Below are 13,774 nucleotides of genomic sequence, written 5' to 3'. Positions count from 1 at the left end.
CTAGGCAGACCTTTGCTGAAAGGCGGTGAAAACGGTGTCACCCTTGAAGGGCGCCGTAGATAGAATAGCGAGCATGATATATGCAATGTTGAGAACAGAAATAGCTGTGAACGAGCAGCCAGAGGCTAAAAATGAGTTCGAAGTGATCCCGGGAGGACAAAGAAAGTTTCAATAATCTCTATTTCATAGCAGAAAGGTGCATCATTTTAAATAATTCACTTGGATCTTAGGCTTTATCATTTGAAAGTCCACTTGTATTAATGCCGTGTATAGGCAAAAAAAAAAAAAGTCATTGACTATATGCTATTAAATGAAATGAATTCATGTTTTGGCAGAAAATTCATCAATGAGTAATGCATGTACTCCATGGTACTTTTCTGGGGTACTCCTCCTTGAGACCCTAGTTCCTGGGCCCCAAACTTCATCTGTTCCGGTTCCACTGTCAACCACAATCCCACCCTGCCCTTCCAAGTCCTGCCCGGTGCCTGGCATTTAGTGGGCACTCAACAAATATTTAGAGAATTGAGCCAAATTGACTTCCTGAATGCAAGTCAGTTCTACAGGTTTTCAACAGACAGTATTTTCCTTGTGGACAAGCTAGGAGTCAGTCAGTCATGTTTGAGAGCTCTATAAACCTAGACCACTTGTAAGAAAAGATTAACACCACACCCTGATGTGCCAATTTGTGTCCTCGGGGAATATAGAAACAGTCAGGACTAAAGATGAGGTATAGGATTAACATTGTCAATTTTTTTAACTTTGTCAATTTTTAAACATCTGTACTGACATATCATCCATATAACATAATAATCGCCTTCCTCGAGTGTATAGTTTGATGACATTTATTAAACTTCTGTAGATATAAAGCAATGCCAGTTTTTTAACACTTGTATCCTACAAAATGGTCCTCATGACTTTATTTTCTTTGCCCTTTGGAGCTGGTGCCCCATTAAACCAAAACAATCTCTTTAAATTCTCAGGTTTACTATAGAGTCTATGAGGTATCCACCATGTTCAAATGTTCAATAAATATGGGAAGATAATGCCAAAGACAGCATTGTTTATATTTCTAGCTAGAAATTTCATTCTGAGTTTGTAAAAAAATACAGATATTCTAACTCAAGAGTTGAATGTGTGCATCAGGGTTAATTAGCAATGCTTCAGATTATAGACCACTGATGTTTCTTGTACAACCAACCATCAATTAACTATGCTAATGAGAAAAGCAGGAAAAAATGAAATCAGCAGGGATGAAAAAGAAAAGCAACGCATTGTAGACCCAGTCTCAGCCACCAGTCAAAACTTACCAGAGAGACTTAGAAGTACAAATTCTAAGAAGTTTTTTCCTTTTCTATATTGTCCTTTAGAGAAGCTATGTCCAAATAACAAAATGACCAAAATATACAATAGCCAAAGGGCTAGTCAGTGGTTCGAATATAATTCCTAGGGGAGCTTTAAAAAAAAATCAGTGCGGGGCGCCTAGGTGGTTCAGTTGGTTGAGTGTCTGCCTTTGGCTCAGGTCATGATCTCAGGGTCCTGGGATCGAGCCCCGCATCAGGGAGCCTGCTTCTCCCTCTGCCCCTGCCCCTCTCCTTGCTTGTGTGCTCTCTCTCTGACAAATAAATAAATAAAATATTAAAAAAAAAAATCAGTGCAGAGTCCTCATTCCAGACAATTTAAATTAAAATCTCTGTGGAAGGGGCTACAATAATCCATTAATTGCATAATTTGTTTTAGGTTGATTCTATCTACTTTGTATTTGCTTTCCTCTGAGTTTTCTGGTTGGACAGTGAGGGTCTCAGGTAATCACCTCTGGTTCTTCTACTCCCACTCCCCTCACTCCACTTCCAGGTAGGAGAACCTCGGCGGTGAGACAGTCTTCTAGGTGATTCCTGCTGATTCAGTATTTTATTTTATTTTATTTTTTAAGGGTTTTTCTTTTTTCTTTTTTTTTAAGATTTTAGTTATTTATTTGACACCGAGAGAGAGACAGCTAGAGAGGGAACACAAGCAGCGGGAGAGGGAGAAGCAGGCTCCTGGCTGAGCAGGAACCCTGATGCAGGGCTCAATCCCAGGATCCTGGGATCATGACCTGAGCCGAAGGCAGATGCTTAACAACTGAGTCACCCAGGCGCCCCGATTCAGTATTTTAAAATACTTTCTCAATGGCTCTCTTCTTTGTCAAGAGTTGGGGTGGTTTTCCCCCAAGGAAATCTCTACTTGAGAGAATACAAGGTACCTGAACATTATCTACCTCGTGTCACGATAGAAGAAAATGAAAAATTATCACCTGAAAATTACAATTCCCCACTGAGCTCCACGTGCCAGGCTCCTGGAAAGTGTTTCCAGTGAATTCCATGTGTTCCCCAGCTCCAAGAAGAACAGCAGTCTTTGTAGCTGTGCTTCTTTCCTCCTTCCCTTAGATTTATAAAAAAGTCTTTAAAGATTTAAAAATTTTTTTTAAAGTTATAATCGTTTGCATTATATGCTTACTGTAGAAAGTTCTAAAGCAGAACTACAAACAGCAGAATTAAAACCACCCATGAGTCTCCCTCTTCCCCATTCCAGAGATAAACATCATTTATATCATTATTGTATATCCTTTCATTTTTTTCTACGTATAGAAACATGTTTTATTTTACAGAATTGGGTCATACTATATGCACACTTCTGTAACGTGCTTTTTTTATAGCTTGCTCTTATATTCTAAGCAGTGTGTGCGTGTGTGTGCGTGTGTGTGCACATTCATGTGAGATCAGGCTTCAAAATCAAGATTTCTGTGTATGCAGCAAAGCCCATCATAGCCATCAATTATTTAAGCACATTAGACCTTGATTATTGCTTCTAACATTTGCCTTATTTTTCCTTTGTCCATTATTTATCAGAAAATAAGACCAGTCACTACCTTGGTGAGTTAATGCAGATTACTCTTCCCGACTGATGTTTGACACTGTACCCATAATTATCCAGGGCCACACATAACTATGGACACCGAGCCACTCACCCTCTCGTCCTGCTATGTTCTCCAATATTTGTACCTAACACCTTCCCCAGAAGTGAGGATTACTCAAAAATCCTGAGGCTTATTTCACCATTGTCTAAATGTCTATATATGGAGATTTATCGTTTCAGTAGCTAACCTACATTGAGTGTTTACTGTGCTAAGAAGTTTCTATGTATTTTTTCATTTTATCTTTATGACAACAATGTAGGAGCGAATGCTTACAACTATCCCCATTTTTACAGGTGAAGAAAATGAGGTTTCCTCTGAGTAATTTGCCTAATATCACAGCTAGTAAGAGGCAAAGCTGGACCCTAAACCCAGAGCTATTTGCTTCTAAACCATTTTTTTCATTATTATTAACCAAAGTCCGTATTTGTTCAAATTTTCTTACTTTTTGCCTAATGTCCTTTTTCTGTTCCAGGATCCTAACCAAGGTACAATATTGCAGTTAATTATGATGTCTTCTTAGACTCCTCTTGGCTATGACAGTTTCTCACTTTCCTTTTTTCTCCACTTTATTTATGTATTTATGTATTTATTTTTGTTTTAAGTTTTCTTTTCTCCACATCATTTAAAAAAAACCACACAGTCCCCTCTTATCCTCTATAAGACCACAACAGTTATAATATTTTGTGCACTCCTATGAGGGACTCTGATCCTCACAGCCGCCGTCCAAAGCAGATATTATAATCCCCATTTTATAGATGAGAAAACAGAGTCTCAGACAGATGAAAACTAATGGCCCAGGTCACAAAGCTAGCAAGTGATGGAGCTGGGAAACCCAACTTAGGACTGTCTGACCAGGGGTGTCATGTTCCTTTTACTACTGCAGTTTAGCATATTTTTTTTTTTTTAAGATTGAGAGTGTATGTGGGGGGTAGGTAGCGGGAATCCCAAGAAGGCTCCACCCAGCATGGTGCCAGAGACGGGGCTCGATCTCACAACCCAGAGATCATGACCTAAGCCAAAATCAAAAGTCAGACCCTTCACTGACTGAACCACCCAGGCGCCCCTATATGGGCTTTTAAAAAATAAATTTGAGTGCTAATGTGAGAGTCAGTGTCATAAAGAAAAATCTATATCTTGTCCAACTCTCTTAATACCCAAGCTCCTTCTATAGATTCCTCAACCAAAAGTTCGAAGCCCATGGTCAGAAGCCATCAGTACTCATCAGTTCCCTATTTCACAAAGTAACCAGTCAAGTTTTGAACAGTTCTGATCATTAGAGTTCTTTGTTCCTCCAAATGATTTTTGTCCTTTGATCTTGGTGAGGCTTTTATGAGCCAAACACAATCATCTACGTCTTCTACCTAAGAGCTCTGCAGTTGGCCACCATGTTTCCCCGCCCACTCTCTTCTCCTGGTAGAACATGGCATGGTTTAGATTTCCCTCAACATGCTGGTACCCTGCGTTAAACCATAGTTCCTTGCAGAATCCCTATTTAGTTGCAAGTCCTTGTGGTGCTTTATAGCATAACAATAAGCATGCTCTAAATACTCAGGGGCCAATAATTGCTGTTGAGGGTCTCCTTGCTTACTGGTAATCTCCCACCACTACCACTAACACCCCTCTCCACCTCACCCCCACCTTCCCCACACACTATTTCTAAGTCATCAGGTCCAAAGGGCCTTAACACGGACACCTCTTCCAACACCTTAATTGCAGGAGCTTTCTCTAGAGGGGCACAAGTTTGGGTGTTCAGTCAAAGGTAAGGGGGAATATTTTCTCTGAGTGTGGCAAACAATTTAAAGGGCAAAGGCAGTTAGCCATGGAGGGCCCAGGACAGCGCCTTTGTCCCCAGTCCCCCACAGCGCCCAGGCAGACGACGGCCCCCCCGTGGGGTGCGCGGGGGCGGAGCGGGGCGGGGACCCGCGCGCCTGCAGGGGGGCGGGCTCCGCGGTCGGGGCTTAGGGACTGTAGCGACGCCAAGGCGCTGCCACCCGCCGCCTCGCCAGTCACCCTCGTCCCCGCCCCTGCCCCCGCCCCCGCAGACAGGTGCTCAAAGCAAACCAGAGGGCAAAGAAGCAGGCGAGGGAGCCAGGAAGGAGCCGCTATCAAAGTTCCAGGTGTTCCTTGCCGGCAGGTGCCTAAGCTTCGTGATCAGCACCATGGACAGCGCCCGCGAAGCGACTCAGGGCCGCTTGGACGCCGCGGGCTTCTGGCAGGTCTGGCAGCGCTTTGACGCGGATGGTAAGTGGAACACGCCACTGGCACATTCAGGTGTAGACGTGGCTCCAGCCCGGCCCCTTTCCGTCTTTCCTCGTTTTTCCTCGCAGGGAAAGTTGTCTTCCAGTGTTGTTAATGCGGTACACCAAACCAAACATGTTAGGTACACTGGAGCTATACATCTAGACGTCTGTGTAAGTTCAGGGTCAGGGGAGGGACTTGGTCCCCCTCCCAATCCGTGCGTGTGTGTATGTGTCTGTCTAAGATGATATGCCGTATATGACACAGATCATATATTTAGGCTTGTGGCTGGCAGGCATCTGTCTGAAGTCAGCCCTCCCTAAAGGTGCTCTTCAAAGGGAGGACGAATTTTACCAATTTTCAAAAAGACGCTACTTCCCCCTCCAAAAAAAAGTCTACTTGAAAAGAAAATGGAACCACTTAACATGTGCTTTATCTTTAGTAATATTTCAGCAACCATAAAGAAAATAGCTAAACTGTGCTTTGACTCTGCAAAGTAAGATTCAAGAATTACACCTGTTAAATTTTCCCAAGCTTCCAAGCCCTTGGGTTGGATTTCTTCTAAAATTCATGTTTGTCTGTGGATTAAAATATATGTATTTAATTGCTTTCCTTTTCCAAATATTCATATCAACCCAGCACAGAGCATTTACTATTGAATGTGTTTACTATTCAAATCCATGTCTCCGAGAGGTTAGACACCGGCACATAGTTACTGAAATAGTATCCATGGGGATTATACAGACTGTGAGATTCAAAACAATTTAGATAAATAGTAAATGTTACATGTCATTCTATGTAAGTGACTATCACTTATGCATCTCTTGTTGCATTTAGAAAAAGGTTACATAGAAGAGAAGGAGCTCGATGCTTTCTTTCATCACGTGTTGACGACACTGGGTACTGAGGTAAGTACTTGTGCATGAAGCATTAATTTATGTGCCTTTAGCAAAATACAAGCAGCATCCAAGTCTCATGTTGATTTGCACCTATTAATCTCATCTGACCTCTTTTCTTCCTTGCCTGCGTGTAATTTTTCTCCATCTCCTAGCAACATGGAGGAATTGAAGCAGGTTTTATAAAAGTACAACTGTAGCATTAGACGTGCTGGCCACTGAATTTCAGTGTAACATCTGTCATCCCCTGGAGAGACCCTAACTATAGATTCAAACAACTCTGCTTTGCACGTCTCCTTGGTTATGTTTCTGCTAATGGATGTAAACATGGAGATAAGGCAGCTCACTTTGTTCAAAAAGGTGGAAGAGATGTTAAGAGCTCTGAGGTTCTGAGTGGTTAGTGCATTTGATACTCCTTTGATAGCAGAGCACAAGCAAATAGATCTTTTAAAATCATTTTTCCATTATTCATTTTATTAGAAGAGGTTATAGATTTCTTAGGGAATGACAAACCAGAAAATAATCAATACACCCAGAGCCCAGGTATAATAAACATAAACCCATCTATCATGTCCGTGTCCCTCCCTGATGGTGAATCTGGCCTTGAGAGATGGAGATTAACTTTTGAAGATCCCTGTACCAAAGCAGAGGAAAAGCTCATACAAAGACACCCCAGCCTAGGGATGGGAGAGCCTAGTCAAGACTCCATCAGGGGATGCATGGTAAGAGGAGTAGCTCTGGAGACGGTAGCATTTACAGTGAATTGTGGAGATCACTTATCCTCAGGTAGAGAACTGTTTACACAGAAGAATAAAGTGCCCTGCACTTTTCCTATAGGAGCCCAAAGAAGGAAACGAGGCTCTCTGTGCCACCAAGGAGCGCTTAGTGAGGGTGTTTTCAGGCGGGGCGGGGTGGGGGGGCAACAGCTGAGAACAGAAGAGGAGCCTTCTGCCTCCAACAGCCGCGCAGACCTCGTCTCTCCGTCTCTGTCTCTATGTATATGGATCTCTCTCTCTCTGCCTCTCCTATTCTTTTGATGTCTGTCTGTCTCATTTTTCTGCCTATTTCTGTTTCTCATTCTGATTCCTGGCCCCTATCTTCCATCATCTCTTGACTTTGTCTCTGACCTCTCTGTCTCTCATCTCTCTGTCTTATAGGTCTCCCCATGTCTCACTGTCTCTCCTGTTCCCTTGTTTCTCTTTCTATCTGCAGTCCATCTCTCAAAGCTCTCTTGTCCCTCCTCTCCCTGTCTTTTCTTTTCCTTTCTATTTCTTACCTGTCTCATCTTTTTTTTTTGCCCCTCATTTCTTGTCTTTTATCAATTTCTCTTCTCCTTCTTTCCCTTAACACTCTCTGTCTTTGTCTCCCGGTCTCTCTCCGTCTCTGCCTTGCTCCTACTAACTGCCATAAATACTAGGGCTCAGGGCGTTCCAGAACCCATGAGTCAGACGCCGTTTTGTCATGCAGGACAGGAGTATTTGAGGAAAACAAATAGATGAAGTCAGAACCACTCAAAGTCTTGGAATAAACTGGATGGTCCAGGAACCCAACCCAACCTCCCAGAGACAGAACTTCACACGTTTCCAGAAGCTCCTTGCCTTCGTGATTTATAGGAAAGAAGGAGAAAAGTTGCTGTCCATGTTGAAGGAGTGTCTTATTCTCTGTCATGAGGTGGGGTTGGGGCTACTAAAATGCAAGGGTCTGCTCTGAGCCAAGGACACCAGGAGCCAACTTCGTCTGGGGCTTTGGCTAACATTGGAGACATTGTTGCCATTGGTGATGGAGTAGAGGGGTGCCTCTCTTCCTGCTGGGCACTCCATCTCTTACGTCCCTCAGAGCCAGTCTGGGGACTTGCCCTCTCACGCAGGGGCAGACATGGTCCTTGTAGGAGAAGACACAAGGGACTCACCAGTGTCCTGTGTCCCTGTGTGTCCCGTCCCTGAGGAATTTCAGTACATTTGGGGTTTGCCTAGGATCTTGCATTTTTAAATCACCCTAAGTCAGTGGGTATCTCTCTCACCCTCTGTCCCTCCAGGAAGAGTGACTGCCCGTCCCGGGGGGGCGGGGGAAGGGCAGGGTTCTAACAGGCCGGTCTCGGGGGGCTCGGGCAGCAACTCCACCTTCCTCTTCTCAGCACGTGGCTGCGAGAGAACTTTTGAAGGCAGATCAGTTGTATAAGCCATTGTCCAAAAATGTCATCGTCTGCCGTTATTCTGTCTCAAAATGCTGAGACCTTACCCTGGGGAGTGCGGTTATGGGAGCTTGTGCTGGGCCCTCCATGCTCCCTGGACAACCACGATTAAGGAAACTAGTCCTGATTCCTGATTCTGGGTTTTTACCCCACCGAGAAAGGAGTAGGCCCTAAGCATGTCCTTAATCAGAGGGCGGGACTTCCCAGGTGGACGTGCGTCAAGCTGAGTGACAGTCCCCATTTGTGACCCCTGCCTCTAATCAGGGATGCCCCAGCGGGTAGAGAAGCAGCCGCCGGGAGGCCTCCAGGAGTGGCAAGCCATTCTTCAGAGGCCTGAATAGCTCTACGTTCCTCCCTGATTAGCAGGTCACAGAGGCCTCGGAGGAAGGAATTTTAGGGCTGCCAACAGCGAGGGGCCTGCTGCTCAGGCTCGGAGAGGAACCCGTGTGATCCCCTGCTTCTCAGGGCCTCTGCAGGGACAGACTTAATGGAGCCATCGGCTGTTTTTGCTGCTGTTCCTGTTACTCACCCCTTCCCTCAGCACCCCCCCCTTTCCTTTCAAATGCTCAGAACTGGCCTCTGAACTAGGGCTGGAGAGAGCGAGTGCAGAGCAGAGCATCACTTTCTGGGGCTGTGTCCACGTCCTTCCTGTCAAATTCTAGCGCATCCTGGGCCTCCTTCCACGCGTCAGAGACGATGGGGCCTAGAGTCTCACAGAAGGGGGGCAGGGGGGCGCGGCTGGGAAATACAACAGAGGCAGCCCCTAGGCTCTGTTGCTTTAAGTCCAAGGGATAGTCATGGGCTTTGGAGTTAGAGGACAAAAGTCAAGGTTCTATTGCTTCAAACTAAAGGCAGCACATAGACTCAGGCCACAGCTTCTTTGGCTTTAGGTTTCTTTATCTTGAAACTTAATTTTCCACCCACGTGGCCTATGCCCACTAATGTCCTTTGGGAAGGCCCAGCCCACCGTAAAGAACCATGTATTCATTCCACAGATACGCTATCTCAGAGATACAGGAATGACGGCTGTCCCGCAGATCTGCAAATCTAGAAAGCCAACCTGAAATGCAAAGTGAAGACCCACCTTGTGGAGTGATCTCCATCACATTTTTTTCTATATGGTGCAAGTACGCAAGCCATAAACCCAAACCCAAACACACACAGTCCGAGGTGCCAAGACTAGAGATGCTGATCTCTCTCTGTGTAGTGGGGCGTCTCAGGAGGAAGCCTGGTTGGCAGGGATAGTGCGGGATCGGATTAGGGAAAGTATTAGGGAGACTGAATTTAGCATGGCTGCTGGGGTCTGGAGTCTTGGGATCTGGCACTGCTGCGGAGTGTTTCTGCCTCTCAGCTCTTCCATTAGAATTCCTTCTCCACTGTTGATTATATACGTCATATTTCTTTGTACGAACCCTGCAGTCCACTGACGAAGAACAAGTTAGTATGTAGAAAATGTAGGTGGAAGCGAGATGCGGCATCTTTGGTAATTCAACAACTACTTTGTTACTTTTTTCCCCTTCTAATTATTTTTCCTCAGTGGACCCTAGGAGAAGATTAAGGGATGAGCGATGGCAAACTGGCAGTCTAAAAGAGTTGGGCGTTTCACTTAGAACAAAATATCTGAGTTCTTGGGAAGAGAACTTGGGAGTCCTGCAAATGAGCTTAATGGAGGTGTTGTCCTTAGACAAGCTGACGGGATCGGGTTACATCAGTCTGAGGCCCCTTAAAACCTAGTCTCTCAGCTTCTCTTCCTTCATTCATGTTTTAGGAGTTCACTAGCCAGTAGGTCTCACCTGCTCAGGATTCTGATCAGGGGTGCTTTGCTCAAGAAATCTCCACCACTGTTCTCCCTTGTTCAACATGGGAGGCTCGCTTTAAATGGCTAAGTAACCTGCTTTCCGGGTAGACTAATGTAATGATCAGGCTCTATGCTCTGAATATTTGATATCCTGACTACATTTTTGGAATCCCGGTGGCTTTAATGTGGTTCTGTCTGGACTATTGTAGGAGGCAGGCATGGAAGAAAATGTGCGGAGAATGAAACAGCAATTTATGGCTCCCCAGGATGTCTCTAGAGATGGCCGCGTGCAGATGAAAGAGGTACCTTTCCCGACTGTCCCTTTCTCAACTGAGCCTTTTTGGGCTGTCATTACCCTGAAAGATAATGCAAATCTTACATCTGATTGGGAAGCTAGAACTCTCTGCCAGGCCGCTGACCTACCCAGCATTTTGAAGTAATCACCTTTCCTTTTCCATCTGCTTAACAACCCATATCAGTTTCTTTTTTTTGTTGTTGTTGTTTTTTTTAAAGATTTTTTATTTATTTATTTGAGACAGGGAGAATGAGATACAGAGAGCATGGGAGGGAGGAGGGTCAGAGGGAGAAGCAGACTCCCCGCCGAGCAGGAAGCCCGATGCGGGACTCGATCCCGGGACTCGATCCCGGGACTCCAGGATCCTGACCTGAGCCGAAGGCAGTCGCTTAACCAACTGAGCCACCCAGGCGCCCCCATATCAGTTTCTTTAAGTCAAGCAACATTTATAGTTATTTTAGAACTGGGGCGTTGATATGCTGGAGGCCTTGCAGTTACTCAATCCAATGTGTCTCTTTGCTGTGCGCTGTTCAAATCCAACCTGGGTATAAGGAAAAACTGACTAACAAGAAATGAGTTGAAACTCCCGCATCAGGTCCCAGTGAAGGTTGGGGAGCTCTAGCCCAGGAGATCATTTGGGACAAAACGGACAACAGCTATCTCACTTCAGTTCAGCCCACATAGTACCTTTCTCTTCAGAAAGTTATGATAATATGGCAAGATAATGTCTCCTTTTAAAAAGTAGACGTGTTCGCCAGGAAGGAAGCAGCCTTCTCAGAACACTAGATGTATGAGCGTTTCCAAAATTTTCACTCCAAGGCAAAAATTATATATGTCACCAACAACTATAGTATAATTGATGTAAAGCAATCCGCGTATCCGTTCAAGGAAAAGTAAATGGAAGCCTCAAGCTAGAAATAGCGAAGGACCCATGACCGCAGGTTCACTGCTGCGTTCTCCAGCCCACGGAGCAGAGCGGAACATTTAGCGACGCCCAGTAAATATGGGTGGGCTTAAGAAAGAATAAATGAAGCATGGGAAGTGCCTGGAAACGATGGTGTTCTCTTACTAACAACAGGCAGGGCTTCTGGAAGCACTTGGAAACCCGGCAACAACCTCGACACCGTGCCAACCATCGGTCATGGAGTCCCGCAAACTCACATAACGGAGGTGTTGTTTGTAGACAAGCTGATGGGATCGGGTTACATCAGTCCCAGGCGCCTTAAAGCCTCTGGAGCCTGTGAGCTTAAGGAGTAGCTGGGCCCCCCCACATCCTCCTGCTGTCTCTGTCTCACTCCAATCACAGGTTGTTGAGACATAAAAATCAGCCCGCCTGGACACATTTTAGATATTCTAGCACAACTGAGATGAGGCAGGGGTCCCAACTGAGAGCCTAAGCCAAGCTGGAGGGTTATCTGTGCGTCTGATTTGTGTGGGCCCCTCTGTGCCGCTCCAGTCAAAGCTGAAGACAGACTGGGTTCTAAAGGCTGAGGACGCTGAATCACATTTTAATTTGGTCTCTTGGCTTGGGCCACCCCATGTGAAAAAACATGTCGTTCTGAAGAGCAGATGCCGATTCTAGCTGACGTCGGCCCAGACCCCTGCGGCAGGGGGGAGGCGGGACAGCACCAAGGCCACGCGGTGAACGTGAGACCTTGGCCAAGTCACTTCTCCCGAGCCTCTGGTTCATGGGCTTCATCAACACGGTATTAGCATTTATTGAGGGTTTAATTTGTACCCGGAATTTTGCTCCATTTTGCTTATAAGTAGTGCCTCGTTTTACTTTTGGCCTTCACATTAGCACCAGGATATAAACATTACCATCCCCGTTTTACAAGTGAGGAAACTGAGGCACAGAGAGATCGATTAAATTGTGCCAGATCAAACAACAGGCGAGCAGTGGAGAAGGAATTTGGATCCACCCTGAAGCCTGTCACGGACACTGCAATGTCCTGCCCCCATGAATAAAAGGGGGTATTTATACTGACCAGTAGGACTGGTATGAGAATTTAATGAGATCATAAATGACAAGCACGTCGCCAGTGCCTGCCACGTCCTAGCTACTCGATATATGATATTCAAAATATGAATGCTCTCGTTCACACGGTAGGTCCTCGAGCAGACCCACATCCAAGTAGAGAAGTGAGTAAGCGTGTGGGCTCACGATGCCAACCAGCCACCAACAGCCTCTGTCTGGACTCACTGTGGCGGGCCACTCACCGCGGAGACAGAAGGAATGGCCATTCTTTACGGGGGACAACGCAAGCCAGCCATACCACAGTATGGTAGGATGGGATGAGCCCAGCCAAACACACCCACGTGCTGACGCGGGAGTTACAGTCGCGCAGGGGAAGAAAATGTCACCGTTACTCATGGGAGAAGTGACATCAATCAGTAGAAGTGGTGCTCAGATAAGAGGGAGAAATGGATCATACCTGGACCAACGATGGGAGCACCACAGAGACACCGATATGCAGAAGAAGAAAAACAGCGGACACTCGGGACACCGACGGCAGTCGCTCCTGTCTGTGCCATGTGCACAGCATCTCCCCAGCATGGCGGGAAGCTGGAAAGTAGGGCCCTAGTCCGGGTGCCACCACTTCCTAGCCATGCAACTGAGGCAAGCTCCAGTTTCCTTAAGGAATAAGTAATAATGGTCGTGTGCTGGGTACGCTCTAGGTTGTGGTTAGGATGAAGCGAGTAAGCATCTGTAAGAATTTGGAACAGTTCGTGGCACATATAAGAATTATTCACTATTTTAATTTTCTATTATATGATAGAGTTAAATTATTTTAATACGGGAGAGTCTTAAAACAGTGCCTGGGACATATTAAGCACTGACAAATTTATTATTAAAATTAGGATTATGATTTTGGGTCGTAAACTCGTGGGAGGCAGAGATACCCACCGTGTTCCTTACCTAGTAGCAGTACAATGCTGTTTGGAAGCATCAGTGAGTCAAAAATGGCAGTCGCGGGCCCAGAACTGCCATCTGAGCTCTCAGTCCTGAGGAATCCAAGCCCTCCTGTCCTATATAGTATGTCCCACCATGGCTTTTACCCAGGGGGCACTGGCCAGTGTGGCTGACGGCTATTTCTCTCTGTTTCTTTAGCTTGCCAACATGTTCTTGTCTGAGGATGAAAACTTCCTTCTGTTCTTCCGTCAGGAAACCCCCTTGGACAGCAGTGTGGAGTTTATGCAGGTAAGTGTTGGGTTGTGTCTCTACAGAGCATGAGGACTGAGAAGAGGCCAGGATCCCAGCCACCGACCGTGGTGGCCCCCACTCCTGCCCAGTCCCCAAGCCCACAGAGGATAAGACCAAGCAAAGAAGCCCTTGGTGATGAGCCAGAACTCAGGCTCCAAGCCCCAGTGTGTTCTGTGCCCTGCCCTAGGCTGCTCCCGA

General features: G+C 45.8%; 1 protein-coding gene across 1 annotated transcript in view; it reads left to right on the top strand.

Moving 5' to 3' along the window:
* Positions 1-5,112: 5,112 nt before the first annotated feature.
* The window catches only part of SCGN (secretagogin, EF-hand calcium binding protein), a 35,440-nt gene continuing 26,778 nt past the window's right edge, over positions 5,113-13,774 (top strand). Inside the window, exons 1-4 of the mRNA XM_045865943.2 lie at positions 5,113-5,194; positions 6,029-6,099; positions 10,286-10,378; positions 13,484-13,573. Of these exons, the coding sequence (XP_045721899.1) occupies positions 5,113-5,194; positions 6,029-6,099; positions 10,286-10,378; positions 13,484-13,573 (336 nt within the window). The remainder of the gene's footprint in view (positions 5,195-6,028; positions 6,100-10,285; positions 10,379-13,483; positions 13,574-13,774) is intronic.

This window comes from Mirounga angustirostris, unplaced genomic scaffold (genome assembly GCF_029215605.1).
Source record: "Mirounga angustirostris isolate CCGP_5_RB_7025 unplaced genomic scaffold, mMirAng1.0.hap1 SCAF_8, whole genome shotgun sequence".
Lineage (NCBI taxonomy): Eukaryota > Metazoa > Chordata > Mammalia > Carnivora > Phocidae > Mirounga > Mirounga angustirostris.
This window is presented reverse-complemented; position numbering and strand designations above follow the sequence as displayed.